Below are 26,855 nucleotides of genomic sequence, written 5' to 3' on the forward strand. Positions count from 1 at the left end.
ATTCCCTCTCGCCTTTTCGTAAGCTCCTGCCCGAACAACAGAAAGAAAGAAAGGAAAGAGAAAAGTTGCAGGTCTGTAAACATACTGGTGATCCCCAGGGAGGGAGAGCCTCGGCGATTCTGCGAACAATAGCAGTTGGCTTTGCCTCCGCGATTTGCAAAGTGTTAAGCCTTGAAATTCTTAGCGAATCCTAGTTTTGTTCTCAGGCAGCACCTGCTTCTGGGACAGTTTGGGGACTTGACAGAGCCTCTCTCCCGAAGCAGCAGCAGCAACATACAGCCCTCCCCTCCTCGCCCCTTTCTCCATGCAGTCATCTTTCTTTTCCAGCCACTGTGGAGAAGGGAGCAGCAGGTTTATCTCGGATTACTGGGTGCAAACACAAGGAGAAGCGCAAGCGGGGGGTGGGAGAGAAGAGATATTGAAAGACACGTTTGGGAGAGAAGAGATATTGAAAGCTTGAAGCCCCTTCACTGGCTGCAATTCTATAAATGCACTTCTTTAGGACCAGATCCCACTGACACCAGTGGGGCTTACTGTAAACATGTAAACATGCGCGCATGGAGGAAGCGAGGCCGCCCCTCTCCTTCTGATGATGTAGACTGAGTAACTGGAAAGCAAGAGTCCCTGCAAAGTTGGCAGGCTGATATTTACAAGAAGTACTTGTTTAATATATAAAGTTGCCCTTTCCTGATAAACAGTATCTGGGAAATGTTGGGAGTCGGTCTACGGACGTGACGGAGCGGTGCGTGCCTGTGTGTGCGTGGATGCACCCAGTCCGCCTGTCAGCCAAGTCAAGAAAGGCATTGGACGGGAGTTTACAGGGGAGGCTCCCGCAACGAAGCCTGTGATTCTGGCAGGGCGTGATTCGGCCGATCCCGTCCAGTCTGCTGCTTGCCGCTTCCTTCAAAGAATACCTTCCACTGAAAGGACGAGTCCTCCTTTGTAGCCTAGCAGACGGGGGCGGAGTGAGGGGAAAGGGAGGGCGCGGGTTGGGATGCGGAACGAAACAGCGATGCCGTCCTGCGCCTGAAAAGAACCCAACCAAGTTTCGGAAACAATGCGAGCAACAGGAGAGCAATACCCACCAGTAGCCTTAACCACGGCGCGCCTAGGGTCAGTTTGTGACCTACTTGCTTTTCCAGTAAACATAGACAAAGGTGGTTTGCCTATGTGTCTTCTTCTTGTTGTAGTTGTTCTTGCTGTTTTACAGAGGAGGTGAGCATCCTCCGGTCTCACACACAGCCCCCGTTATCCGGACTCAGCCCATGTGGCTACAAGCAGAGGAGCTACACTTTTCCTCCTCATCATCATTATTATTCCCTTTCTTCCGTGTGTGTGTTTGTGTCTCTTCCCCGCCCCCGCCGCCACTTCTTTTCTGTTCCTTCCCCCTTCCTTCCTTCCCTCTCTCCCTGCTCCGAGTTTGATTACAAAGCGAGCGAGAGGGAGGCTGTGCGGGGGGCGTGGTGTCAGCGCCAGGGCCGGGGCCAATGGGAGGCTCCCCCTGCGCCGGTTGCTAGAGGTCTCCACGTAAATCAAAGCGCAGGGAGCCAATGGGGGCCGGAGGGAGGGAGGAGCGGGGACGCGTGCCTTTGCAGTGGGCTCTGCCAAGCGGACTTGCGGGGGAAGCGAGCGGCGAGAGGAGCCCGAGGCGAAAAAGTAGCTGTCAAATGCGCGGCTCCTTTAAGCGGAGCCCTCAGTCCGGCTCGGAGAGTCATGGCGACCACAGCGTCTAACCACTACAGCCTGCTCACCTCCAGCTCGCCCATGGTGCACGCCGAGCCGCCGGGGAGCATGCAGCCGGGCGCCGGCTACAGGGACGCCCAGGCGCTGGTGCAGGCGGACTACGCGCTGCAGAGCAACGGGCACCCGCTCAGCCACGCTCACCAGTGGATCACGGCGCTGTCCCACGGCGGCGGCGGAGGGGGAGGCGGCGGAGGAGGCGGCGGCGGCGGCGGCGGCGGCGGAGGGGACTCGCCCTGGTCCACCAGCCCGCTGGGCCAGCAGGACATCAAGCCCTCGGTGGTGCAGGCCAGCGGCCGGGGGGACGAGCTGCAGCAGCAGCAGCAGCATCACCAGCAGCAGCAGCAAGGCAGACCGCCGCACCTGGTGCACCACGCCGGGAGCCACCACGCCGCCGTGGCCGCGGCCGTGGCGTGGAGGACTGGCGGCGCGGCTCACCTGCCGCCCGGCATGGCCGCGTCCAACGGCGGCGGCCAGGGCGGGCTCCTGTACTCGCAGCCGCCGGGCTTCACGGTCAACGGCATGCTGGGCTCCGGGCAGCCGGGCATGCACCACCACGGCCTGCGGGACGCCCACGAGGAGCCGCCGCCGCCGCAGCAGCCCCCTCACCACCCCGACCACCTCCCCCAGCAGCAGCCGCAGCAGCAGCACCCGCACGGGCAGCAGCAGCAGCAGCAGCACCACCACCCGCACCACCACCACGAGGCGCACTCGGACGAGGACACGCCGACCTCGGACGACCTGGAGCAGTTCGCCAAGCAGTTCAAGCAGCGGCGGATCAAACTGGGATTTACCCAAGCGGACGTGGGCTTGGCCTTGGGCACGCTCTATGGCAACGTCTTCTCGCAGACGACGATCTGCAGGTTCGAGGCCCTGCAGCTGAGCTTCAAGAACATGTGCAAGTTGAAGCCTTTGTTGAACAAGTGGCTGGAGGAGGCGGACTCGTCGTCGGGCAGCCCCACCAGCATAGACAAGATCGCGGCGCAGGGGCGCAAGCGGAAAAAGCGCACCTCCATCGAGGTGAGCGTCAAGGGCGCCCTCGAGAGCCATTTCCTCAAGTGCCCCAAGCCTTCCGCCCAGGAGATCACCTCGCTGGCGGACAGCCTCCAGCTCGAGAAAGAGGTGGTCCGCGTGTGGTTTTGTAACAGGAGACAGAAAGAGAAACGCATGACTCCCCCGGGAGGGACTCTGCCGGGAGCCGAGGACGTGTATGGGGCCAGCAGGGACACGCCGCCGCCACACCACGGGGTACAGACTCCTGTGCAGTGAACTCCGCCGTCGGCGGGGAAGGAGGAGCAGGGGGGAACTGGGGGGGCCGAGCCTGGCCCCTTCCCTAGAACCCCTTACTCCTCCAACTCTTTCGATTGTTTTCTCCCTATTCCCCTTTTAAAAAAAAAAGCAGACAAAACAAAAAAAAGGAAGGAAGGCGAATGCACTGAACTATCCTTGAAACGGTAGCAAAGTGTGTAATGAATGGTGTGTTTCTGACCTTTACAGGCGAGTAACCAGGCAATGAAGTGCAGTGAGTATATGGATGTGTGTGTCAGAGAAGCGAGTGCATGTTGGCCCCTTCCACCTCTCCCCCGCTCTCTCTCTCTTTCTCTCTCTCTCTTCCTTGCATCCAGGCGCAGGCAGATAAGAGAGACGCCCCATTGCAAATGCCAAGGCGCTGCACAAAACCTTCCCCCCTCTGGGTATAGGCGAAAGCCGGCCGGCCTTTTGTAGCAGGGGGCCTTGCCCGTTAAATACTTCGTGGGGTCTTCGCCAAAGGCGCCTAGAAGGAAAGCAGGAAAGATGATGCTTCGATGCTCTGCAGCGCGCTTTAGGTTGGGTTGCTTTGGCTAGGGGTGGGGGGCGCGGATACAAAGGCAAATGTGGTAGGCAGGTGTCATTAGAAGGGTTATGCCGTTCTTGTAAAGAGAGAGAGAGAGTGAGAGAGAGTAAACCGTCTGAATTTGCACTGCAAGGAAACAGAAGTTTACAGATCTCTCCCTTTCCTGCCTCTGTCTGGAGGTGACTTGCATTTTGTTCTCTGTGTGTATGTGTTTGCTGGCCAGCGGTGGGACAATGTACAAAAATCCGTGTAAGCCTTTGCCTTTCCTCTTTGTGTTGTTGGACGCGAAGTTTTGGAGTCAGCCTTCGGCGGAGGTCATGTTTAATTTGCTTTTTCTGCCATCCTTAACCTCCGGAGTGGGGGAAGCTGGGCTCTCCTTAGGGTTAAGTAGATCTTGAGGGGAAGCGTTAAGAAAAGGACAGAGACGAGAAGGAGGTGGGGGAAGAAACAACTGCCACTTCCCACACAGAGAAATGTGGCTGTGGATATGTATTTTTTTCCCAGATGCAAGGCAAGGTAGGTGTTTGTGTGAATGAGTGAGTGAAACGGAGAAGGGGGCAGGATTGGGGGAAGGGACGTGAAGAATTAGAAACTCGCAGAAATAAGATTATAAGTGTGTGTGTGTGTGTGAGAGAGAGAGAGAGAGAGAGGGGGGGGGGACCCATTCATGCTTTTCCAGCAGAAAGTGGCACTTTGAAAGAAACTAACAAGTTTTTTTGGGGGGGGTGGAGTGTCAGATGGGAGAAAGAGAGAGAAAGAGAGACTAATGCTTAGCTTCACAGATGCTGTACAGAAAGTTCTCTGTCTGACTTGTCCAGCGCTGCCCCTGCCCTATGCTGACATCTGCTTTTAAATTTGGAATGGGGTGGGAGTAGAAATTCAGCTCAAGAACATTCATTCTGATCCTTAAGATCGTCACTTGGAAGTAAGTTCCACTGATCTAAGCAAAGGTGCTCAAGGTTGCAGCTCTGGGCTGTGATCTTGAGATGCATCATTTCCATTTGGGAGAAGATAACACTCAGTTCCAGAGTGACACCCACTTTAGGTGGGATTTGCTTTCACATCATGTGCTGAAAAAAATCAGGATTTAATGTAAGCTGACTAAGAACTGCAGTCCCATTCATCTCAATGGGAGGTTTCCAACTTACTTCAGCAAATATGTGGGATTGTATGAAGTACGCTCTGGACAAGAGAGTGGAGGAATTTTAAGCAATGATTAAACCCATTGAAATCAGTGAGGTTAAGACTAAGAAGGTAGCCAGGATTTTTCCCATTGTAATCAATGGGACTTATTTCCAAGTAAATGTTTCTATGGGGATTGCTTTAAAAATCCAAGTACTGTACTTGGTTTTCAGTGGTCAGTATGTGGGAGTTGTGGCCACATGCACCTGGGTGAATTTCTCTTTAAGGTTTATTCTCACATTTTAGATCCATCCCAGGTCTCCTTTCTTGAGACTTCAGCATAACATGTGGCATGAAAGTCTCCTTTCTTGAGACTTCAGCATAACATGTGGCATGAAAAGGACCGGTTTAACTTTGTCGGCCTTTTCTCTTTTCTCCAAAGGGAGCCAAATGAAGGGAAAACAAAGCAACCAAAATGCAACCATTTTTCAATTTGTCTTTTTCCTGTCCCCTTTGTGTTAGTCATTTAATAGCTGCATTTTGCTTGGTAGAAAATGGTTAACTTTCCAAAAAGCAAAAGGCTCTAGAGAGGGAAGACAGGAAGGGGAAGTTGAAATTGTATATTATATTCTATATTGGGGCAAAGGGGGAGGGGGTAACCCATGAAACTGTGAGAGTGACATATTCATATTTTGAAACATCTACTCAGCACAAAAAGGGGGTGGTCTGTATAACTTTTTAAAAAATAATATTTACAAAGTTTGCCTAGTGGAGTGTTTGAGAATTCTGAGGCCAATGAAATAATCTCTCCGAGAAACTTGCAGATAAACATTGGAGGAAGTAGGTGGGATTTAATAATACTATATTCTTCAACTGTTTTTCTAAGCGCCAGTGTCTGGCATCAGATTTTTTCCCCTCCCCACTTCCCCTTGAGAAGACAAATACAGCTTTCTGAGAAGCCTATTCATTGGGCCTTTATTCTATTTTTGCAACAGTGTCCCCCCCCCTTTAAAAAACTATATGGGCACTGGTTTCTCTTTAATGGTATTGAGCTGCTGTTGATTATTGTATGGGGACAAACTTCTTTAAAAATATTCAGGTTGGGGCAGTGGAAGTGGCAAAATGGGGGGGGGGCAGTGACACTTATTAATATCTGGGTAAGGTCAAAAGAAGGAGTTTGGGGGAAGCAGATCCTCTAAACCCTCCAATAAGTTTACTTAAAATTTTAAAACAAAGTTACCACACAAACCTTACCACTCTGTATATATGTTTAATATTTGTCCTTTGAAATGCAGAAATAGTTTAAATGTTTTCTTTGTCTATTTTTCTTTTTTTCCTTTTTTTTAATGCTACCCAGGGAAATATTTTCATATCATTTTTAAGTGGGCTGCCTCAATGTATATTTATTTCTTTTAAAGCAAACAGGTTCTGGAAACTGTTTTTTCTGTAGCTTTAAATGAGTAGGTGAACAAACAAACAAAATCTATATGGGATGTAATTTTTTTTTTTTTTTTTTGGTTCAGTCTCTTTAAAGAAATACTTTGTTTTTTGGTACATTTGGATGTGCTTGTGGGGAAAAATAAAAGCGCAGAGATCCTTATATATTTATGTTAAAGTAATATTTTATTATCTACATAAAACAGAAATACACAAGACCTTTATAGTTTGTTCGAGTTATTGGCATATCTTTTATTTTCCTTTAAAAAAGAAAAAAGAAATAGTACTGAGAGTGGCGACATAGTTCTTTGGAAATGGGAAATATGTGGGAAGAAATAGAATCTAGCCTTTCTATTGCCTTGCATTCTCTATCCTTCCTTCTTACTTCATGACATTTTGGAATAAAATGTATGCCTAATCTATTGACAGATTTCGCTGGTATAATTCTGGCAGCTGGTAGAGTGCAGGAGGAATGTGGGCCGGGAAGGAACACTGTTAGGTAGGCACAATTGTCTTTCCAAGGTTCGGCCTTTAATGCTGGAAGCCACCGCAGTGTGTATATTTTGATGCTCTGGGAACCAGTTTTTCTTGGAACGCGTGTGCGAAGAAATATATAGCTGGTTGGAGGCTACACAAAATCTAAGCATCTACATGTTCTCATTGTCAATCGCTGGGCTGGGGTTTTCGATGTAGCGTGTGCCGCTTTGGGCTGCGATCATAAGCTCTTACACTTACTTGGCAGTAAAAAGTTCCATTCAAACCACCAAGACTATATTAAGTTGAAGGGCAAACCACTTTCTCTAGAGTAGGCTCGTTGATTTCCCATTGCAGTCCATGGGATTCACTGCAGCACTATCGCCACGGTGGATGGATAACTGCAGCCCAACGCCTAAGTGTTTTGTTTTTAAAGGAACAGGGCATTGTTACTATTTTAAATCAAGCTCTTTTAACGCTAAACATGCGGTTGTTTATCTTGGACTTCTTTAGTCAGTCTTGCTTAGCCATGTGCATTTTGTCTCCTTCCAAATCAAAGTTTTGTCAGGTAGATTGCCAGTTCTTCTTTAGACATTTGAAAGGCTTCCGTGGACTATGCGACGCTTTCGTTCTTTCAAGTAACAAATAAATTATTCTTTGGAGTAATTTCTACGCTGCAGTGTAGATTCTACAATAGAGATGCAGCCAGATCCCCAACTGAGGAACAGCTCAGCTGAAGTGCTATAATCTAACTGGACCCGCGGCCCTAAAGGTTGTCTCTTGGAGGTGAGTTCCTTTGAAATCAATGGAACTTTACCCTCAGGAAAGTGAATACAGGAACTGGAAGTTTAGTTCCAATGGAACTTGGACTTTCCAACTAAGCAATGCATAGACTGGATAGATTGCACGCCAGCTCAAATCAAATTGCTTTCGCCCAAGCTGGGTGTGGTTCAGATTGCTAAAGTGTCTGCACACGAACAACATTATAGGGGGCGGCTATAATCCCGCTATACATTTCTGTGGAGCTTCGGTTTAGGTCCTTGTGGACATGACTAGGTTACTGGGTGCTATCCCCGTCAATAGCCCATTTCCTGGGAATGGCATCTTCAGCGTTAACATGTTTCTTGCGTTTTTAGAAGAAAACTCCACCAACGCCACAGCCACTCCGCCCTAAGTCTTCCCACCACCGCCTTTCCCCTTTTAACGATAGTTTCCAGGCTTATTAGATTTAATCATCTTTTCTAACTCCTAGTCAATATTACACGCGTCCCAAACAGATTCAGCTAAATGATCTTATCAATAGTCTGGAAACGAAGTGACAGAAAGAAGGAGTGTTCTGTGACCGCAGATATGCTGATGGGTAAAATGTTTAAGCTGGGTATAGATTGAATGTCCCTTGGTCAATAGCTCGCTGAATTGTCAGTATTTTTTTTTTAAATAGTGGAGGGGGGTTGTTTGAGGAGTGGAAAGCTGGGCAGCATCTGCCCTCTGCAGGACATTTCAATGGTCTTGGAAATGGAATCTTTTGCTTCTTCCCCCTGCGCGCGCGCCACCCGAGTTTGTGTGTGCGTTTGGAGTGGTGGTGGGATCACGTGCGCGACGCTTGGTTGGGCCAGGTGTGATTTTTAGTCGAGCGCCTGGCTTTCATATCTGAAAGGAGGGTTAGTTTGGAAAGAAGCCTTTCCCTTCCTCCCCCGCTGAAGAATTTGAGCCTCCTGCCTATATTGATAGAACTGCTGGGTGATGGTTACAGCGTTGGGACAGAGAGAAACTACTTTGGGAGAGGAGCTCACCCAGGGCGCTTCAACCAAGGATTTAGCGTTAGGGATATTGAGGAGCATATTGAGGAGGAAACTGGTCAGGTACCGTCGAGGTTCCCTTTCACCGTCACCTTGTATTAACTGTCAACAATTTTCTGCTTTTGTGCTTCCCCCTCCCCTCTTAAAAGACTGTCACCAAGGTTTTGTGGAAAGAGGAGCTGGTGTCCCAGTAACAGCAATAAATACCAGGAGAGCGGTGGGAAGTAATGGGTGCTAGTCAAGGTGTGAGCGACGCTTCTGAACAGCTTCTGAGCATCTCTAGACAATAGCAAAATAAGGGCATGCCCTCATCTCTTGCAGGAATTGACAGAGACGCGAGGATGTTAGATCTGGTATCAAGCTGTGGACGAGAAGGCCCAGTGCTTGGGATTGAAATCCTAATTTCAAAAGTGGCTTGAGAGAGAGGAAGAGAGTTTATCTGAATAAAGAGAGAGGCACGGGGAAGTTGCAGTGATAACAATCTTTTCTACAAACAATAATAGTTGAAAATCGATTCATTCTTCGACGGAGCTTCAGTTTGGCTTCAATGCCTTGCCTAATAAGGAGGTGCTAGGAGTAGTGGCGAACAAGAGATGTATTTATATTTTGCTTTCTTTTCTTTTGGATAGCAGAAAAAAGGAGATGTTCTCCCAGTGTTTCTTTTATTCTAGTGTTTTTAGTTGTTCAAATGAGAAACTTTTCCGTCAAGATGGTCTTTCTTTTCTTTTCTTTTCTTTCTTTCTTTCTTTCTTTCTTTCTTTCTTTCTTTCTTTCTCTTAAGTTCCACGGTTGATGTTTACATTTTCTGGGCCATGTGATAAATGCATATGTAAACGTTGCTGATTTTTTTTTTTTAAAGAAAGGGTTTTTCCCCCCACGAGGCCTTGGTATGGAGGCAGCCTGTTTCTGACTACAGACCACCTCGATCCACAAACTAATTAAGCCATGCGGATTTCAGCTTCCTTGCCGTCAAAAATACTCCCACTTCATTTGCTTGCGATCCGGAGTCGAAAGCAACGCGGGCGCTTACCGCTGCTTGCCTCCTGCCCCCTCTCCCATTTGCTGGTTCTGACTTACCTATAAATCCTGGAAGGCAAGAATATTGGCAATAATTTGGCACAACTTTAGAATAACAACAACAACAACAACAAAAACGGCTCACCGTTTCTAAACTTCCTAGCCTGACCTGAATTTTTCAGCTAAATCCTATTGGATTTGCTCTGACCTCTCTGAATACAAGAGAACAGAAAGGCCATCTCACAGACAAATAGAAACCCGCCTCTTTTCTTAAACTTTATTCAGTGTCTTTCAATACAATTCCCCACCCCGCTCGGATCTTAGACTTGCTTCTTTGGAAGTACGACCCACAGAGCTCCAGGGTTTTACTTCCTGGTAGGTATGCTTAGGATTGCAGCCTTTTACCCACCTGGTAAAAGTAGAAAGGTTACGCGGTATAGATACGGATCTTGAAACTGGGAAAGATTGCAGGAAGTGAAGGAGGGGATTTTGGAGCGAGGGTGTAACTTTCACTTGTCAAATGTGGCAGACACCAAAGCGTTAACGAAAGTGATAACTGAGAGTTAGCAGGTGTGTATGCTACATTATGTGTGCCAGACAACAGTAAGTTAACTGCATATTACTGGAGAAAACAACTTCCTTGTAAAATATCCTTTATGAATGCAGAATTTTATATTTTTGTTTTAAAGTTTTAAACAGGATACTGTAATTATGTCTCAAGCGATGACAAATCACCCAGGCAAGGAGAATGCCATGACATTTCAGTATAAAGGCTGCAGTCAAATCCATATTTTTCTGGATATAAGTCCCATTGAGATCAATAGGTCCTACTTCGTGTGAAGCGCCCTGAGATCTTGGATGAAGGGCGGTATATAAATCTAATAATTAAATAAAAAATAAAACCCTTAGGATTGCACTGAAATGAACATAATTTGCAATTAAATGCAGGCTTGAGGAAGATAGAGACTTCTCATTCCTGGGCAGGTAACAATGGCCGCATTTTAGTTTGTTTCTCAATCCCTAGATTGTGTTCGAATTTTTAAGACTACACTCCTTACTTGAGTGTAAGCCCCACTGAACGCAGTAGGGCTTTACTTCTAGGGAAAATGCATAGTATCGGGCAGAAATACTACAATCACATGCAAATTCTATGAAATTCAGGTTTAAGATGCAGGATTTTAAATCCCATGAATGAAATAAATCTCACTGAACTCAGTAGGAGTCATTTACAAATAAACATGCGTAGGATCGTGCTGCAAAGCACATTTTTATTGGAAACAAAGTTCTGTGGTGAGAGTTGATACAGTTGAGAGAATAATATGCTTTAGACAGAATTAAGCAGCTGGATCAAACGCCAGCAGAATAGCACTCGGCTGCTTGTGAACCAGCTTGAAGGTCGAATACAAACACACACACACACACACACACACACACACACGTGTGCAGATGTTTATGTTTAAAAACCCACAATCACCCTGTCTGTAGCACACTTAAAAAAAAAATACTTTAGCTTGACAGCTTATTCTTTATATGATTTTTAAAAATATGCTTGATACTTAAGTATCAAGGGAACCGTTAAAAAATTAAATTCCTATTAATGTAACTGGCGATTCAACCCACTTTTTCAGGGAAAGTCCCATTACAGTAAACAGGGCTTGGATCGAAGCCACAGCTGGAAAAGAAAGGGTTTTTTAAATCAATGGAATTTCTGTCTAATTTAGAACTGGAATATTAGTGTAAATAACATTAAAGTCTATTGGCCGTTTATTTGTTATGTTACATTCCAGCTCAGTGCTGGCTCGGTCACAAATCAGCAAACCATGGTGATTTCCATACACTCTGGGTATCTTAGAACGATAAAGGTCGATTTGCAACAGCTTCTTTTGCTTATATTGGCATCCTTGCAGGATTCACCTATCCTTACGGAACTCCTAGGTCTTTCAGAATGGTTATATTTTATCATCTGACACCCTGTTCTCCACTTGCAAAGGGGGGGGGGGAGGAGCAACAACAAACCATTGAATTGCAAAGGGAATTTCTTTCAGCAAATGCGTGTCTAATATCTGGGGTTTTAGCTAGCTTCATATGGTGCCACATTTGAGTAATGTCTTTTGCCAAAGCGAAAAGCTGAAACATAAAACCATAGGGAGAAATAAGTGAGCAAAGAAATTATGCTTAAATAAAAGAAAAGAAAAGCGGAATAGCTGAAAGGATCGTGAAGGAGACCTCTAAAGGGGACCTCTTAAAATGTCATGGCCTCCTTTCTTTCTCCCGAGTGGGAATAGTTTTTGAGCACTGTCTCTAAACTAGTTCCTCATCGTAGGCTAACTAGCAGTTCTGAACAGGAAAGACGTTGTTGAGCTCCCAACGAGTTTATTAATGGCATCGCCAACAAACAAAACACCTCTGCTCTTGTGTATGAGACCACTATAGGCACCTTAAAGTCTCTAGTTAGTAGTACTATGCAAACATATTTCGAATTTAACTTGACTGTCAGTCAATGAAGACTTGACGAGTGGAAATGGGTCTTTCAAAAAGACTTTCAGAACACTTTTCTGCAAAGCTGTTAAAACTCAAGAGCGGGCATTCGGACAACTGACGACCCATAAACTTACTGGGAAGTAAAATTATTAACGTAATAAACGTATTGCTCTAATGTGGGATTTGGAATTCTACTAGAAAGCGAGTCTCGTGGATTCTTACGGACATGACTGCTAAGTAAATACTCTTTGAATTGCTACTCCTCTGAATCCATTTTTGGGTGGTAGACATCCAAATATTTTGCCTTGATAAAATAGGGAGCCAGTGTGGTGTAGTGGTTAAGAGCGGTAGTCTCGTAATCTGGGGAACCGGGTTCGCGTCTCCGCTCCTCCACATGCAGCTTCTGGGTGACCTTGGGCCAGTCACACTTCTCTGAAGTCTCTCAGCCCCACTCACCTCACAGAGTGTTTGTTGTGGGGGAGGAAGGGAAAGGAGAATGTTAGCCGCTTTGAGACTCTTTAAAGGGAGTGAAAGGCGGGATATCAAATCCAAACTCCTCTTCTTCTCTTCCTTGACTGCTGGATTTAGCAGGATACCAGCAAAAGGGGTGGGAGTTATAGGTCGTCCCACAGATCTCGGTAGGTGAATACAGAGGACCAACTTAAAAATCACGCCATGTTTTAATTAATTAATTAATGCGTTTTGGACCACTGGTCCTTACTGTCGAGTAGGCATGCTTAGGATTGCAGTCTTGAGCGCCAAGAATGTGCACGATAACCGTGTTGTCGTCGTCATCACTGCTTTTGCGCCAACCCCGAGGAACTGGTTAGAGCTAAAACTGCACTGAATAATGCGAAGGATGGTTGCCAGGATCTAGGACCAAGGGAGAGACAAGTGTAGGCATCGCTGGGCTTTTGTTGCCGGAAAGAAATTGTCTCCTAAATTCCTAATGCAACGTCCGCCTGCCAGTGACTCGACGATCGAGTCTGGTCTTGTTGCCAGTTTACTGCGAAGCCAGTCCCATGTTATTCAGTGGCATTTACTCCCCAGAAAGTGTGCACCCGATTGCAGATCTTTCTTTTATCCCCCTCGCGCCCCTGCCAAGAGAACAGACCCATTCTGGCCCAGCCTCTCCCCACCCTCCAGGCTTGGTTTCCAAGTCTAGCCGGCCCAAGGAACTTCTAAGCGAAAGTTTTCGGCAGCCCGTCTCATTCATTAATTGCCCGTCCCTGCTCGCTTCATTCATGGCTCCTCCAGTCATTCATTGCCAAGTCCACGGAGGCACCAGCTCCTTGGTCAGTAGGGGAGACGCACAAACAAGGATGGTGCTATTTATTTCCCTCCGCCTGTGGATTTCGAAGACATTCAAGCAGGCACAATCATTAAACTAATTTGTATTTGATTGTTTGGGCGGACGAGGGTGAGTTTTATTACACTAAAGCATTCAAGCACGCACGCACCGCTGATTAGCAGTATACATTAAATAAAGTTGTTTGTACACATTGTCTTACCACATATAGGCAGCCTTATTATTCTAATTACTCTAATTAGGGCATTGCAATGGTTTCGATTTGATTTGAGGAGGCATGGATTCGTGCTAGTCCTTTTGGAAAAAAGGAAACCGCTCTCTGTGAGCAGGTTCTCTCACTACTTCCATTTACGCCTTCAAAATGCATCACATTATGGGCCAAATTCATAAAGAACCTTAGGAGACATCAGAATACAGTAGAATGTTTAAGGATACGGAGTCTAGTCTCAAGAGAGATAGTATGTGCGTGTCCCATCCCTCTGCATTATTATTATTATTATTAATTATTATTATTATTATATTTCAACCAACCTCCAGACCAACAATCTGCAGCTTCTCCTACCTGCTCCCCTCCCCGAGGTCTCTCCTCTCCTCTCAGCTATTGTAACGCTCACTTTAGAAAGAGCTATCTTAAGTATATATATTTCTGGAAATCTGTTTCATAAGCTTGAAATGAATGTGATTATTATCTGATATCAGTTCATCAAACGTGTTACATCTATAGGGGACTTATAATTAAATTCTTAATCCTGTTTGAAACTTCTCCCTGCCCATGCCTCTCCCCCCCCCCAAAAAAAAAAGCCAACAGCCGAGTCTGGGAAAGAGATTTTACATTATTTAAAATATTCCTTCTTTCCCTGTTTTTCTTTTTTAAATGAGCAGCGTTGAAAAATGTCTTTGCGGAAGAGGCATGAATTTGTTGTCTAACTAACCAGCCGAATACAGGGTTCTCTTAAAACAGGACTGTTGCGAAGCTTATACTTCTCATTCAGCAGAAACAGTCTTTCCTTCTGTGTTTGTCTGTCTTTTTCCTGGGAAATCCGGCTGATTCTTACATCCACCTCCACCTTGGGGGAACTTGCCTGAAAGAAGCGCTTGCGGTTAGGCGAGTAAAAATGTTCTCCGTGGCCCGCTTGTGCTTCTAACAGCTCTTAAAACTGTGGATTTGCAACGATCTTGTAGATGTGTTTCTCATACCCCAACTTTAGCTAACTCTCTGTCTCTTAATACATCGCCTCTCTACAGTGGAGTAAAGGGAGAGAGTTCCTGATTGACTTTTGCAGATCACCCAGTTGCTCAAGCGTCTTACAAGCGTGCCCACCCCCCTCACCATCCCTTCCATCAGCTGGGAAGCCTAATGAAAAACTGACACCCCCCCCCCCACTTTCGCTGATTGTACCTAAAGGTGAGGGATAAACGGCCGTGAGTGTGAGTGTGTGCGTGCCTGCGTGTGTTTAATGCACACCAGGAAAAACCACCCGCCTAAGCTCCTTTGTGAGGCTTTGGCTGAGGAGGAGAAGGCGTGTGGAGGCGGCTGGAGCCTTGAGTTCTCTGAGAACTCCCTTTCAAGCTTGCTCGGGCCTGCTTTGGGTTTATTCTGCAGCTCTTGGTTGCTTTGAAAACCAGGTGGACCCTCCACGGTTTGAGAAGCTCAAGCCACATGCTCTCAGCTTCTGGTCCACCCCCCACCCTCCCCATTCATCCCACCGGGCCCACAAAGAGAGGGAGCGGAGGGAGGCAGAGGGGAGGGTTTGCGCTGAAAGGGATCCAGAGGCTTCCAGCGCCAGGAAAAAAGGAGTGGGGGGCGGGATGGCCTTGTAGAAGTCCCTGCAGCCCAGCCGAGGGGAAGAGGATGGCCAAGGGTTGCAGGGAAGGGAGAATTCGGCTGGGGTGGCTTGCCCGTCTGGCGGCTACTTTCCAGAGAAGATCAAATATTCCTCCAGCAGAATCGCGAGCGAGAGAGCGCCTGGAAAGGACGAGGGCGGGAGGAAGGGGCGGGTGGGAGGCTTCGAGCCAGCCAAATGCCCCTCTCTGCCATAACCATTCTCTGCGTCCTGGATTTATCCTTCCCTGGGGAGTTCATTGTACAACACAGCCCGCCTGCCCTTCTCGCATGAATCTGTTTTGTAACAAAGTCTCCCCAGCGAGTGTATTAGAGAATAAAGCCTCTCTTCCCTCCCCCCCCCACCCCGTCCCTGCCCTCTTTCTCCCCACCCCCTCCCCATCCTTTTGATTCACGCCCCCCTCCCCTCTTTCCCTTCACTACAGCATCTGTTCTGGGAGCGCTCCTCTCGTCCTTAACTGCAGGGAAATAAAAGAGTGGAACTCGGGCGCCCCACAGCGGACACGAGCGTAACTTGCTGTAACAAACAGAGGCAGCGGGCGAGAGGGCTGGGGGAGAGAATATATATATATAAATCCAGGCGTCTAACCTCCCGCGCCTTGTCCAGTTCGGAAATAAACTTGCCGATTAGGATATGTCGGTTTGAATAATCGCTTTTCAAGACAAACCCGCTCATGTCTGAAGCCAGCCTGTAGCAGAAAGGTTAAAAGAAGAAGAAACATGAGGTGGTTTTAAAAAAGAAGAAGAGGGGGGAGGGGGAGAGCGTCTCCCTCCCGTCATCACCTCCTCTTGTTTATTTCTTGCTTCTCTCCACAGATCTGGAACAGATCAGGGATTTCTGTTGTTGTTTTAAGGCCATATGCATCCTCCATAGTTCACATTGCAACGGGGCAGGATATTGGTTCAGTCCTTTGGTTTCATTTGAATTGCCTATAAATCTGGTATAATTTTAAAATACAGCCAGCAAGGTCAAAGTTTGCTTTTGTTTTGTTTTTAAGTCCAGATTCAAAATGCTTTCATAGATGTAATAGTTCTTAGCTTCTTTTTGTTTTCGACTTTGCATTCCCACACATTTGTAATTCAAAATCGTGACATTGGCTGGAAGGTATATTCGTTTTCAAAACAGATCTCTTCTGATTTTCATCCCTATAGCTTTCTGCAGTGGGTGTTAGAATCTGGGCCAAAGTCTTCCAGTGGAAGCCTTCGCAATGCAGTGCCTTTTCCTTCTTCTTTCTTTCAAACTGGGTCTCCTTTGTATCTAGAAATACTCTCGAATCTGAAAGCTCCCCACCCCCTTAACAACAAGAGAAAAACCTGTGCTGGATTGGACCAAGGGTTCAGCAAGGCAAGCATCCTCTTTGCAGCATGGACCAGACAGATACTTCCAGAATTGCCATCCCCCCACCACCACCCCAAAACCTAAACTATTACTGTTGCTGGGTGCCTGCAAATGGTATTATTCAGAGGTATACTGGCTCTAAACAGGAATGTTCCCTTTAGTTATCCTAACTAATAGCTGTTGAAACTGTTGACAGTCTTATCCTGGATAGGAAAGCTGCCTAAGCCAGAGGTCATCACTACATATTGCGACAGCAGATTCCATAAGTTAATTATGCATTTGTTCAAGGTAGATATAGAAACTGTCTGCAGTTATTCAGTGGTGTGGGCAATGTTCCTCAACTCATATTCTGGATCACTTTTATACCCTTTTTTTTTTTTTTACTTAATATGTCCCAACATCGAGCCCTGCCACACACTGGTGGGCTGTGCAATGTATTTGTGCCTGCAACAGAAAACAATAATTTCCCCAACAGCTGTTAAGGTTCCAATCCTACATGTGCTGACCATTTAATACAACAGGACTTGTTTTGAAATAATTTATTATAGACCGCTTAGAGTTTTCACCTACAATCAAGCAGCATATCGATTTTGTTAAATACAATTTTTTTAAAAAAAATCAGAGTAAGGATAGATAAGATTGCACAGCACAGCTCTTTGTTTTATTCCTGCATGTGTTAATGACTCAAGAAAGCCTTCGTCAGCTGGGTTCTTTCCAGATGTTTTGGACCACAACTCCAATCAGCCCCTGCCAGCATGACTATGGTGGAAGTTGTACTCTATGGTGGAAGTTGTAGTCTAAAACATTTGGAGGGAACCAGACTAGCTACTTTAAGAGGCAATATAGGAAAATGTGCAAAAGCCTTTATCAGTAATGTTCAGGCTTTCATGGGACCATTTTACACATCACCAAATGCCCATAGAGGAGTGTAATTCAGATCCTATTTCTGAAGTATGATGCATGATCCTATGTGCCCTAAGAAGCCACAGCTGGCAGTCAGTTGTGCTTCAGCTTGTACACACAATGCCTGCATGCAGTCATTTCTACATGTGCTATGATTCACCTATCAGGGTTGTACAATTTCCTGTATGGATGCTGATTCCATGTAGGGATTTTGTAGTTTACTTAAATAATTTATATCCCATTTTTTAATGCTGAAGTTTATCCAAGGCAGCTAGGTCTGAACCTGACAGCAGATATGCCCTACGAAAGCACAATGTACTCACAACGTAAGGCAGAAACATACACAGCAGATGTGTGCCCATTTCTAAAGAGAGCTCACTTGCAGATAGCTTTTTTTCAGGTAGTCAGACAGACCAACCCTTGAAATCATACATACATTAAGCACAGAAAGCTGTGCGGTGCAAGCAGGTGTGGGAATTCTCCTATGCCTTGTGTTACCTATTTGGCAGTTTGCCCCAATCTTCTAAACCAGCAGTGGGAGAAGTTACTATTCATCCAAGTTTGCATATCACATAGCATGCACAGTAGATAGGCGAGTTTGCTGTTCCGCTATCTGCAGCGGAGTCAGGAAGAGTATTGGTGTTGGGTCATTCCGCAATCAGTGTTCCTGATGCATGAATCGGAGCTCAAGCCAGTTTCCCAGCATGTGTTTCCCTTTCTTCTCAGCCTCTGCATACCTCCACAAAGCAGCTTCTGGTATTCTAGCCACCACAACCTCACTCACCTGCTCTGCAATGATAAAAAAGGTAAAGGGACCCCCAACCATTAAGTCCAGTCGCCGACGACTCTGGGGTTGCGGCGCTCATCTCGCTTTACAGGCCGAGGGAGCCAGCGTTTGTCCGCTTCCGCAAACAGTTTTTCCAGGTCATGTGGCCAGCATGACTAAGCCGCTTCTGGCGCAACGGAACTCTGACACCAGAGCAGTGCACAGAAACACTGTTCACCTTCCCGCCAGAGTGGTACCTATTAATCTACTTGCACTTTTGGCATGCTTTCAAACTGCTTGGTTGGCAGGAGCTGGGACCAAGCAACAGGAGCTCACCATGTCGTGGGGATTTGAACCGCCGACGTTTGATCTGCAAGCCCAAGGCTCAGTGGTTTAGACCACAGCGCCACCGGCATTTCTACAATGATACCTGTCCGCAAAGTTGATATCTGGGGATCAGCAAAAGCTGAAGTACTGCCTTGAAACAATCAAGTCCCCAAAATAGGAGCTGTGTGTGCCTGTCCCACAGTAGCTATTTCTATCATTTTACAGCTCCCAAAAATCCTGCCCTGATCCTCATCCAGCAAAAGAACTCTTGTAGTGACTTTCCAGTTGGTGTAGCTTAAAAAGAATATTGTAGCCTTTGAGATGTGTTGATGCTCCTTTGGCATATGAGACTGAGTTGTCGCCTTAGGGAGGTTGATGTAGTATATGAACAGCAGCTGTCTAGGTTTCAACTTAAATAAGAATTTTCAAGTGGCATGTCCCTATGTTGATATTTATAGTCTAATCTATTTTTTAAATCCAAGTTTGCTCTCATTTCCATGATGAGGCATTTGCTGCACTGATATTCACTTATCTTGGATCGTGCATGCTTTGTTCCGCTACTTCTTTTTGGAGGGATATTCTAATTCCACCATCCTTGAAAATTGCTACAATCTCTATCAAGATTCAGTACAGTTCAAATGAGAGCTGTAGTAATCAGAATCTAAGGCTGCAATCCTGCGCACACTTACTTTAAAGAAAACCCCACTAGACATACTGGAACTTTCTTCAGAGTAAATATGCCTAGGATTGCACAGCAAGCCTCCCAGATTCAACAAAGATTACAAATGTTTGCATCAGAAACAGCGCCAGGTTCTTGAAAAAGACTTCACACATAAATTGTGTGTGTGTCCTCCTATTTTCCTGTTCTCCATATCACTGATGATGACTTCACTGTGTTATGCAATCTGTGTTTAGAAATACATTAAGAATCGAAGAGTTCACAGGATGAAAAGGTGGGGATGTTACCCAGATAATTTAGGATTCAGAATTGGCGTGAAAGAGATTTTCTAAGCACAGAAACGCCCATTTCAAGTTGTGATGCTTATCCTTCTTGTCTTGATAATCAGGAAGGAGCCCAGAAATGTTGACTTTGTTTTCAGGACTGGCGAAATGTAGCTCTCTTATCACCTGTGCTGTCTTCTTCATATGCGTATGAACACGCTCAGACACAAACTCGGGGCCAGGAGAAATCACTTTAAAAAACAAAAAACAAAAAACAGTGTTTAAGTCTGCCCTCTTGAAAAAAATGTTTTTTTAAAAATGTATGTTATATCTGAGATACAGTACGACAGCAGTAGATTGGAACCCTACCCAGTTCACCAAATAGCACACACTATGTGTATGTCTGTCTGCACCCTTCAAAGTAATGGGCACGTTCTTCACCTGTACTGTTTTTTTCTTTAGAGAATCTTTACGTAAACCATATATGGTCTAAGGAGAACCAAGCCTTTTCTGACTTCAGCCATTTTCTCTGGGTAGTTCCCATCTTATCCCAGTAATGTACACATTATGCACATATTGGATGTTACTTATTCACATTCATCTAGCAGCTGCAGCATGATGGATAAGAGCATAAACTATAAGCAAAGATGCCTTCTGTTCAAGACACAGCTTCAGAGTTGTCTTAGGCGAATTGCTGTGACTCAGACTCAGCTCACCATCAGTAAAACAGAGATGAAAATACTTGTCCGAGTATTTTCATCTTGTGGTGGCGATTATTTAAATAATTTATTTTTATTATTTTTATTTTTATTAATAAATTATATCCCGCTCTACATTTTTATCAACACGGCTTACACAACACAATATGAAGTACATTCAGTATTTTGGGTATAAGCATAGAAGTATAACGCATGTGTGTATCAGTGCACACACACACACACACACACACAAGTGTTTCCAAAACAGACACATGCTCAAATCTACATGACTAAACATGCACCTAATTGCTGCTGTTCTTATACCATTCGTCCTAGGAATGGGCTCACGGATTTCAGAGGGATACTTTGGTGTAAGTGGTTTGATGATTGCGTACCTAGCCAGCCAGTATGTCTGTCTTTCTCTTGATGGGGTACACGTTTTTGTTTTCTTTTTTTTAAAAAAAAACAAACCTCTCACAAACATGCTCTTTGTTGGAAATCTTTGGCAGCATATGAAGGTTCAGAGGCAGCCTGTGTTTCTTCCTTCTTGTTACAGGAAGAAGACTGGGGAGATGCTCTTCCCCTCCCTTCAAACCACCCCCTGACAACGTTGCTTCAAAGCTGCCTTTAATTACGGAACAACTTGCTTGATAGTCGGATAGAAGAATGCGGCCTTCCCTTCACAAGGCATCCAAATTCCACATGCTCCCCTATCTATTCAACTAGCCCTAATGGGCTTTAGCTTTCTCATAATATTATCATTATTATTATTATTATTATTATCTCTGGGGTGGTTCTGGATTATGTGGGGTTTTTTGCTCACCACATCATGTCTTTATCTCTCTCTCTCTCTTTCATTGTTGTTACTGCTGGTAGTGGTGGTGTACAGTTTTCTCCATGGAGTGAATCATTCCTGTTTAAGACACAGTAGGGGGAAATGCTGCTAATAAGCAGGATCGCTATCATTTCTGGCTCCTCTTTCCTAAAGCTCTTATAACAAGAACTTGGCAGGAATGCACTTTCAGCTAAGAACTATTAAACAGTTAAGCAGCCAACACCTAACAAAATCTTCCACAAAGAAGACAAACTACCAGCAGACATCTAAACAATTTTTAATACTTTAAATTAAAATACATTTCCTTGAACAATCACAAGTTGGTGACACCTAGAAAATACATGGGCTCCTCCAAATACCTCCTCCCGCCCCGAAGAATCCAATTGAATTATGTGGAGCCGCCCTAAAGTAATTGCTCAAAGGGCTATGACCCATTCAGTTCTCGAAGTGTTTCCTATGTTCACTGAGCTTATGTGTACAAATCACCTTTTCTTTTTTTGCCTGGTTGCTGCAGAAAGAGGCAAGGGCACATCTGCCACCATGTAGCTGCAAGCCTATTTCTAAAGCAATGTCAGTAGGCAAAGGTGATTCGCTAGAGGCTAACTGTGGCCGGCCTCTGAAGTTGGGGACAACTTTTTCGAGATAATAAATTTCCATGGAAATGTATGGTGTGCTCTGAAACTGCTCTGGATTAACCAGTATAAGTGTTCAAGGTGATGCCATCTGTCCTGAAGGAGGCATCGGAAAATGTGAAATGTATAATGGCCAAAAAGATGCCGACTCTTCTTCTTTTTAATGGGACCCTCTTGAACTTCAGAAATTTGTCCAATAAAAAGATATCACCTTTCTTTATGGTATCACTTATTCTTGATATGGATCAACATGCTATCTTACACACACGTGAAAGAGACATTCCAAACCTTTCTAGAATCCATATAAGCCTTGGGTGGCAAACAAATCTTACAGGCGGGCCTAATCAGGTGCTAAGACCAGCGCAAATATTAGGATCGACTGCGCCATATGGAAGAGTTTGATGATTGCTTCACCGTAGGGTAAGTAGAGTCCTTAGGTTTGCACTACACAGCAATTTACATCTCAGTTTAGCTGTGCCAAATGTTTCTATAACATATTTAGCCTGATAATGCTCCCACAAAGGGGAGAACATGCAAACTAGGTAGATGAAACAACCGCATTTCAGTTCGCGAACATTGTCCCTCGACCTGTTAGAAATGTTCCTCCTGAAATGTAGGTCTTCTATCCATTGTCAACAGCAGGTATATTCAACCTTTTCAGACCTCGAACCCACTTTCAACCAGGACATGTATTTAGGAACCCATTTCTTAGTCTTTTACCACATACTTGCATGGCAATAGCCCTCCTGCTGTGACCCACCAGTCAAAGACCAGCGCTCTACGGCATCCTATGATATGAGCTGTAATAGTGCTATATTAGTTACACTCTCTCTTTTCCCTTAACAACATGAGAAACTGACACTTGAAGTAAGCAATGACCTAATTTATGTCTAGGTTCTTTTACATCACTCTTATAAACAAGCAAGCAGTTTCTGCCCCAGTGCAGTACGACTACAGCTCAGCTACAGCATCTCTCAACACAGCTGCCTAGGAGGTGGAAACAGATTTGTCTCATATCCCCACCATGGTCATTGTTTCCCAGCAAGGACTTGGTCTTTTGGAAGCACCTAAGGATGTGTGTGTGTGCGCACAAGTCAATAAAAAGTTAAATGCCAAGTGTTGTGTACTTTCTATTAGACACAGTACATTCACACGCGCAAAGGGGGAAGATACAAATTTCTGCATTAAGGATAGTCAACTTCAGAGTACTGTAATAATAAATTGTGGTCATTAGGAAAATGCACAGATACAGTATTCTTTTTTTTCTTTTTTTTTCTTTCTTACCTTGTTCTGTAAGAGGCCATGTACTTGAATTGTACTATATAATGTTTTTCTACATCTCCGATATTTAAAACCTTCAAATTCTGCAACCAGAAACTGAAATGATAAAATCACGATTAATTGCACTGATCACATCATTATTATTTGGTGGTATTCAACCAAGTTTTACTCAGAGCAGATGCTCTCCTGTGGTACACACCCACTGAAACATCACTGTGGTGGGGAACCATCCCTGCAAGAAAGGTAATATTCACACCTTTCATTTGTGCAAATTTATTCAGTTTTAAGATACCTTTTTGCATCAAAAGAGGCTTGTGAAAAATATAGATTAACTAATTGAAAGAAACAGTACGTCTGAATCAGGGCTGACATTGTATGTACAGTGCTAAAACAAATAAACAAACAAACAAAAACAGTTACAGATAGGTAGCCGTGTTGGTCTGCCATAGTCAAAACAAAACAAATTCCTTCCAGTAGCACCTTAAAGACCAACTAAGTCAGTTCTTGGTATGAGCTTTCGTGTGCATGCACACTTCTTCAGATACACAAAACAGCACATGGAGCACACTGAACACACACTAAACTGTAGTGTGTACACAAATGATGCCATGAACATATACCTAGATAGATTGCTAGTTTCCCTTCGTTTTTGTGGGCTAGATTCAATCACCCTGTATTTGGGTATTTTCTAACTATAATCAATGTAACTGCATCAGTTTAAGTGACTTTTGTTCCCGCTATTCATGCAGTGGATAGAAATGTTTTATTCTTCTCAGTTCCATTTGTATCTTTCCCTTTTGGCAGAATCCCACCCACAAACCCACCCCCAAAAAACTCCATAGTAAATATAAATTTGTTTTCTTCCCAACACAGAAAAGGAACATACAAATATACCTCCAAATATCCCCCCCCCCAAGATACAATTCATTATATTGTATAATTTGCATTGCAGAAACACTAATTGTCCTTACCATTCTACTATGATTTTAAGGATATCAGAGACATGAGCTTGCCTGAGTAACACACTCAGAGACATAGGTTGATACTGCACAAAAACTACCCCCATTGGAAATAATAGAAACAGGACAATACATTTTAGATGATCTTTGAAAAGATGTTGGCCTGAGGCCAAATACTGAGAAAAAAGCACACAAGCCAAGCTCAACATGATTATAGCACATTAGCAATTAAAATTTTGTTTTAAAATGCCTCCTTTGAGATAAAACAAAACAATGCAAAGCTTAACTTTAAACTGCTCTTGAAATTCTTTGAATAATTAATGGAAGCAGGTGCATTAAATCTTATTGTGGACTTGCAAGCTATGATGGATTCACCATTTCTTTCTAGTTAATAAGTAACTTGGTTGCCTTTGCTCTCTGGGAAAGTGCACAAGAAACTGACTGTTAACCACAGGTTGAATGCAAGTGTCTGGCTACCTAGGTAAAAGTATGCACCAACCATAAGATTTGGTTCAGATCCAGATTTGATGCTTTGTAAAACCACCTGATTTGGCCCAGAACAATTCAGAGACTCCTCAGTTTCCCCTAGGTGTCCAAGTCCGTTTCATCCTCCCTACCCACATTTATTATTGGGATATCAAAAATTAGCTATAACCTTTCCCTTTTGACAGAAATGGATGAAATTTGCAGGTAAAGTAGATTCTCAAAGGTTGATAGAGCCATTTTAAAAGTTTGTTTTCTTTTTAAAGGAAACATATAAAATTTAGATTTAGTGGCAGAATAGATAAATTTGAAGGCAAGGATGCACATTCTGAGGGTACGAATCCTGTTAAATCTCAGAACGATAGATGCAGTGGTTTTCCTGCAAGGGCAGCTATTACCATTTTAGGATGAGAACTACTTAAATCTCTCCTAGTGTATCATGGGTAAGTAGTGTGAAAATTGCAAATGTGAGAGAGGTGCCCCTAGGAAAACCTGCCAAATGCAAACAGCTCTGGGGTGTTTGTGTTAGACACCTTTACGGTTGATTTTGGAAAAAAGGAAAAATTAAGGGATCCACTTTCCAGGTAAAATAATTCATTCTACTTAGAGGCTAACCACATCCCATTGGTTGGATCTGATCTAGCAAGCTGCAGGAAGTGGCTTTTCAGCCACTCTTGATCTGATCAGAAGATAAAATGCTTTTATCACTTTAGAGAGTGATTGCTAAAGAACAGACAACATGCTTTCTTTGTCAGTCGCATTGCTGAAATGCTGCTTGTGTGTTTGTGCGAGTGTATGTGTGCCTGCATGTCTGCGTATGTGCTAAATATGTGCTTGTGTTCTGTTTGATGTAGTGAATCTATGTGTAGGAGTGTATGGTTTGTATGGCTAATCTGTGTGTGCATGCACAGGTGCACTGCCATGTGGCTCTTGAAGGGGGGGCTGAATATCCAGCTACCCTGGATTACAGGCAGGGCCAGTCCAAGACCTGAGGCGAACCACCCACCAGGGAAGAAGGGGTGAGTGAAGATCTACACCAGGAACCCAAAACTACATTTATAGCAAGGGTGGGAGGAGACCAGCAGCCAAGAGACCGCTGTAGAGACAGTATGGGGGTGAGGCTACTAAGGAGGAGGCAGATCTAGCCTCCAATGAGCACATCACAGCCATTGCTGACACTGCAGTGATGGCGACAACAGCAAGTGATACATTCATTGGAGTTGGATCTGCCGTCCCTGTGGATCCTGCTGCCTGAGGTGGTCTTCTCACTTTGCTTCATGGGAGAGCTGGCCTTGATTACAGGATTGACCTGTGAGTCACAGAAGAGGTCTTCCTACGTGCTCTCTTCCCTCTCTGGTGTTTGCTTGCCCTTCTGCCATCAACCCACCCTTGTCCAGTAGTGTTATGGCCAGCTTAGAGATATTCTCTTTGCTTTCAGAATACACTTGTATTCTGCATTAAATAAAATGCCTGAATTGCCAAGGTGTCCTGAAATACTTCAGGGGTCCCTACTTCAATTCAACACATACCTAATTTTCTCACAAAGCATCTGACTTTTTAATTTTTTAATAAAAGACAGCCTTAGTTCAATATTTCATTTTCTTCTCTCATACCCACCAAATCACCCAGGGGTAGAAAAGGTATTACCAATGGATATAAGAGTCTTGGACAGGCTCTTTGCATAGGGAGAGAGGGCTGTGTCGAGCATCACTCTAGAGACCTCATTTCCAGGCCTCTCTCATTGTTAGGATATGACCTAACAATAATAAAAAAAATGGAGTTGTTTGAGTTTTCTCATCATCTTTAAGAAAATAAAATTGCCTACCCCCTTAATTTTTTAAAGAATATATTAGTAATAATGATTTTAAAGGCTGTGTGCAAACTGCAACAGCCATTACATCTAACTTTTGCAAGTACTTCACCACTGGCATTTTCTTCAAAGGAATCCTTAAGCTATCTTGGCTATTTCCATATTCTGCTTCACAAACTCTCTTTGAAGGAGCGTGCGTGTGTGTATAAAACACAAACCAGCAACTAATAAAAAGGCATTATGTAAGAGAAATTAAGTTCAAACCATTCTGTAATCACAATTCTGCACCACAATTTGGCTTTATTAAGTGTTTCTAAAAACATGTAAGAGGGGCTAGGGAAGAGAGGCACACCATTTATTCTGATCTGCACACTAAGTACTTCACAATAAATTCAGTCAAAAGAGAAAGATGAATTAATTTAGCAAAACAAAAAACACAAAAAACCCCCCAAACCAGCCAGTCAGAAGAATATTTCAATAGCTATCTTATACAAGCAGCAGAGAGACCAAATTGGTGAAACAATTAGTAATGAAACTGAAACAATTACAATATTATCTGAGATACCTATAATTTCCTTGGGAATATGAAAAAAAAATGTTCTCAGTGCTGCATTTACAGGCACTTTCCCATGTTACTTATCTCAATAAAATAAAAAAATGAAACCCACAATCAAATAAAAATATAGATTTTAATCATTTCCCCCCAAGCTGGTCAGCAGGCAGGAAAACTAATACTGCTTTAAAAATACTTGCTTAGAAACTATTCCAAAATAAATTTTATTTTCTTCAGTCTTTCCACAGAAATGACAACAACCCAACTCAGA

General features: G+C 44.3%; 1 protein-coding gene and 2 long non-coding RNA genes across 6 annotated transcripts in view; 2 read left to right on the top strand and 1 right to left on the bottom strand.

Moving 5' to 3' along the window:
• Nucleotides 1–26,855, top strand: part of LOC309339476 — a 464,046-nt gene that overhangs the window by 58,746 nt on the left and 378,445 nt on the right. The window lies entirely within an intron of this gene.
• POU3F2 (POU class 3 homeobox 2) lies at nucleotides 1,598–21,714 on the top strand. 4 transcript variants are annotated; one of them, XM_081857255.1, is made up of 2 exons: nucleotides 1,598–2,988; nucleotides 20,588–21,714. In XM_081857255.1, exons 1-2 carry the CDS (start codon nucleotides 1,714–1,716, stop codon nucleotides 20,660–20,662), a joined length of 1,350 nt encoding a protein of 449 aa, XP_081713381.1. In that variant the 5' UTR covers nucleotides 1,598–1,713; the 3' UTR covers nucleotides 20,663–21,714. The 4 variants fall into 4 exon arrangements, with proteins under 4 accessions (XP_081713381.1, XP_081713383.1, XP_081713382.1 ...); XM_081857257.1 differs by having other exon boundaries at nucleotides 1,598–2,760; nucleotides 18,025–21,714; XM_081857256.1 differs by having other exon boundaries at nucleotides 1,598–2,760.
• LOC309339517 lies at nucleotides 4,295–6,632 on the bottom strand. The gene is made up of 2 exons (XR_014155435.1): nucleotides 5,101–6,632; nucleotides 4,295–5,059 (listed from the first exon to the last, which is right to left on the bottom strand). It is a non-coding gene; the product is annotated as an uncharacterized lncRNA (long non-coding RNA).

This window comes from Podarcis erhardii (genome assembly GCF_964252035.2).
Source record: "Podarcis erhardii genome assembly, chromosome: 3".
Taxonomy (NCBI): domain Eukaryota; kingdom Metazoa; phylum Chordata; class Lepidosauria; order Squamata; family Lacertidae; genus Podarcis; species Podarcis erhardii.

Bases quoted from the DNA above. Each gene is read 5' to 3' on its own strand.
- POU3F2 (XM_081857255.1), top strand. From the start codon at position 1,714: ATGGCGACCACAGCGTCTAACCACTACAGCCTGCTCACCTCCAGCTCG. The intron at 2,989-20,587 runs GTACAGACTCCT...TTCTTGTTACAG, and splicing joins CGCCGCCGCCACACCACGGG to GAAGAAGACTGGGGAGATGC.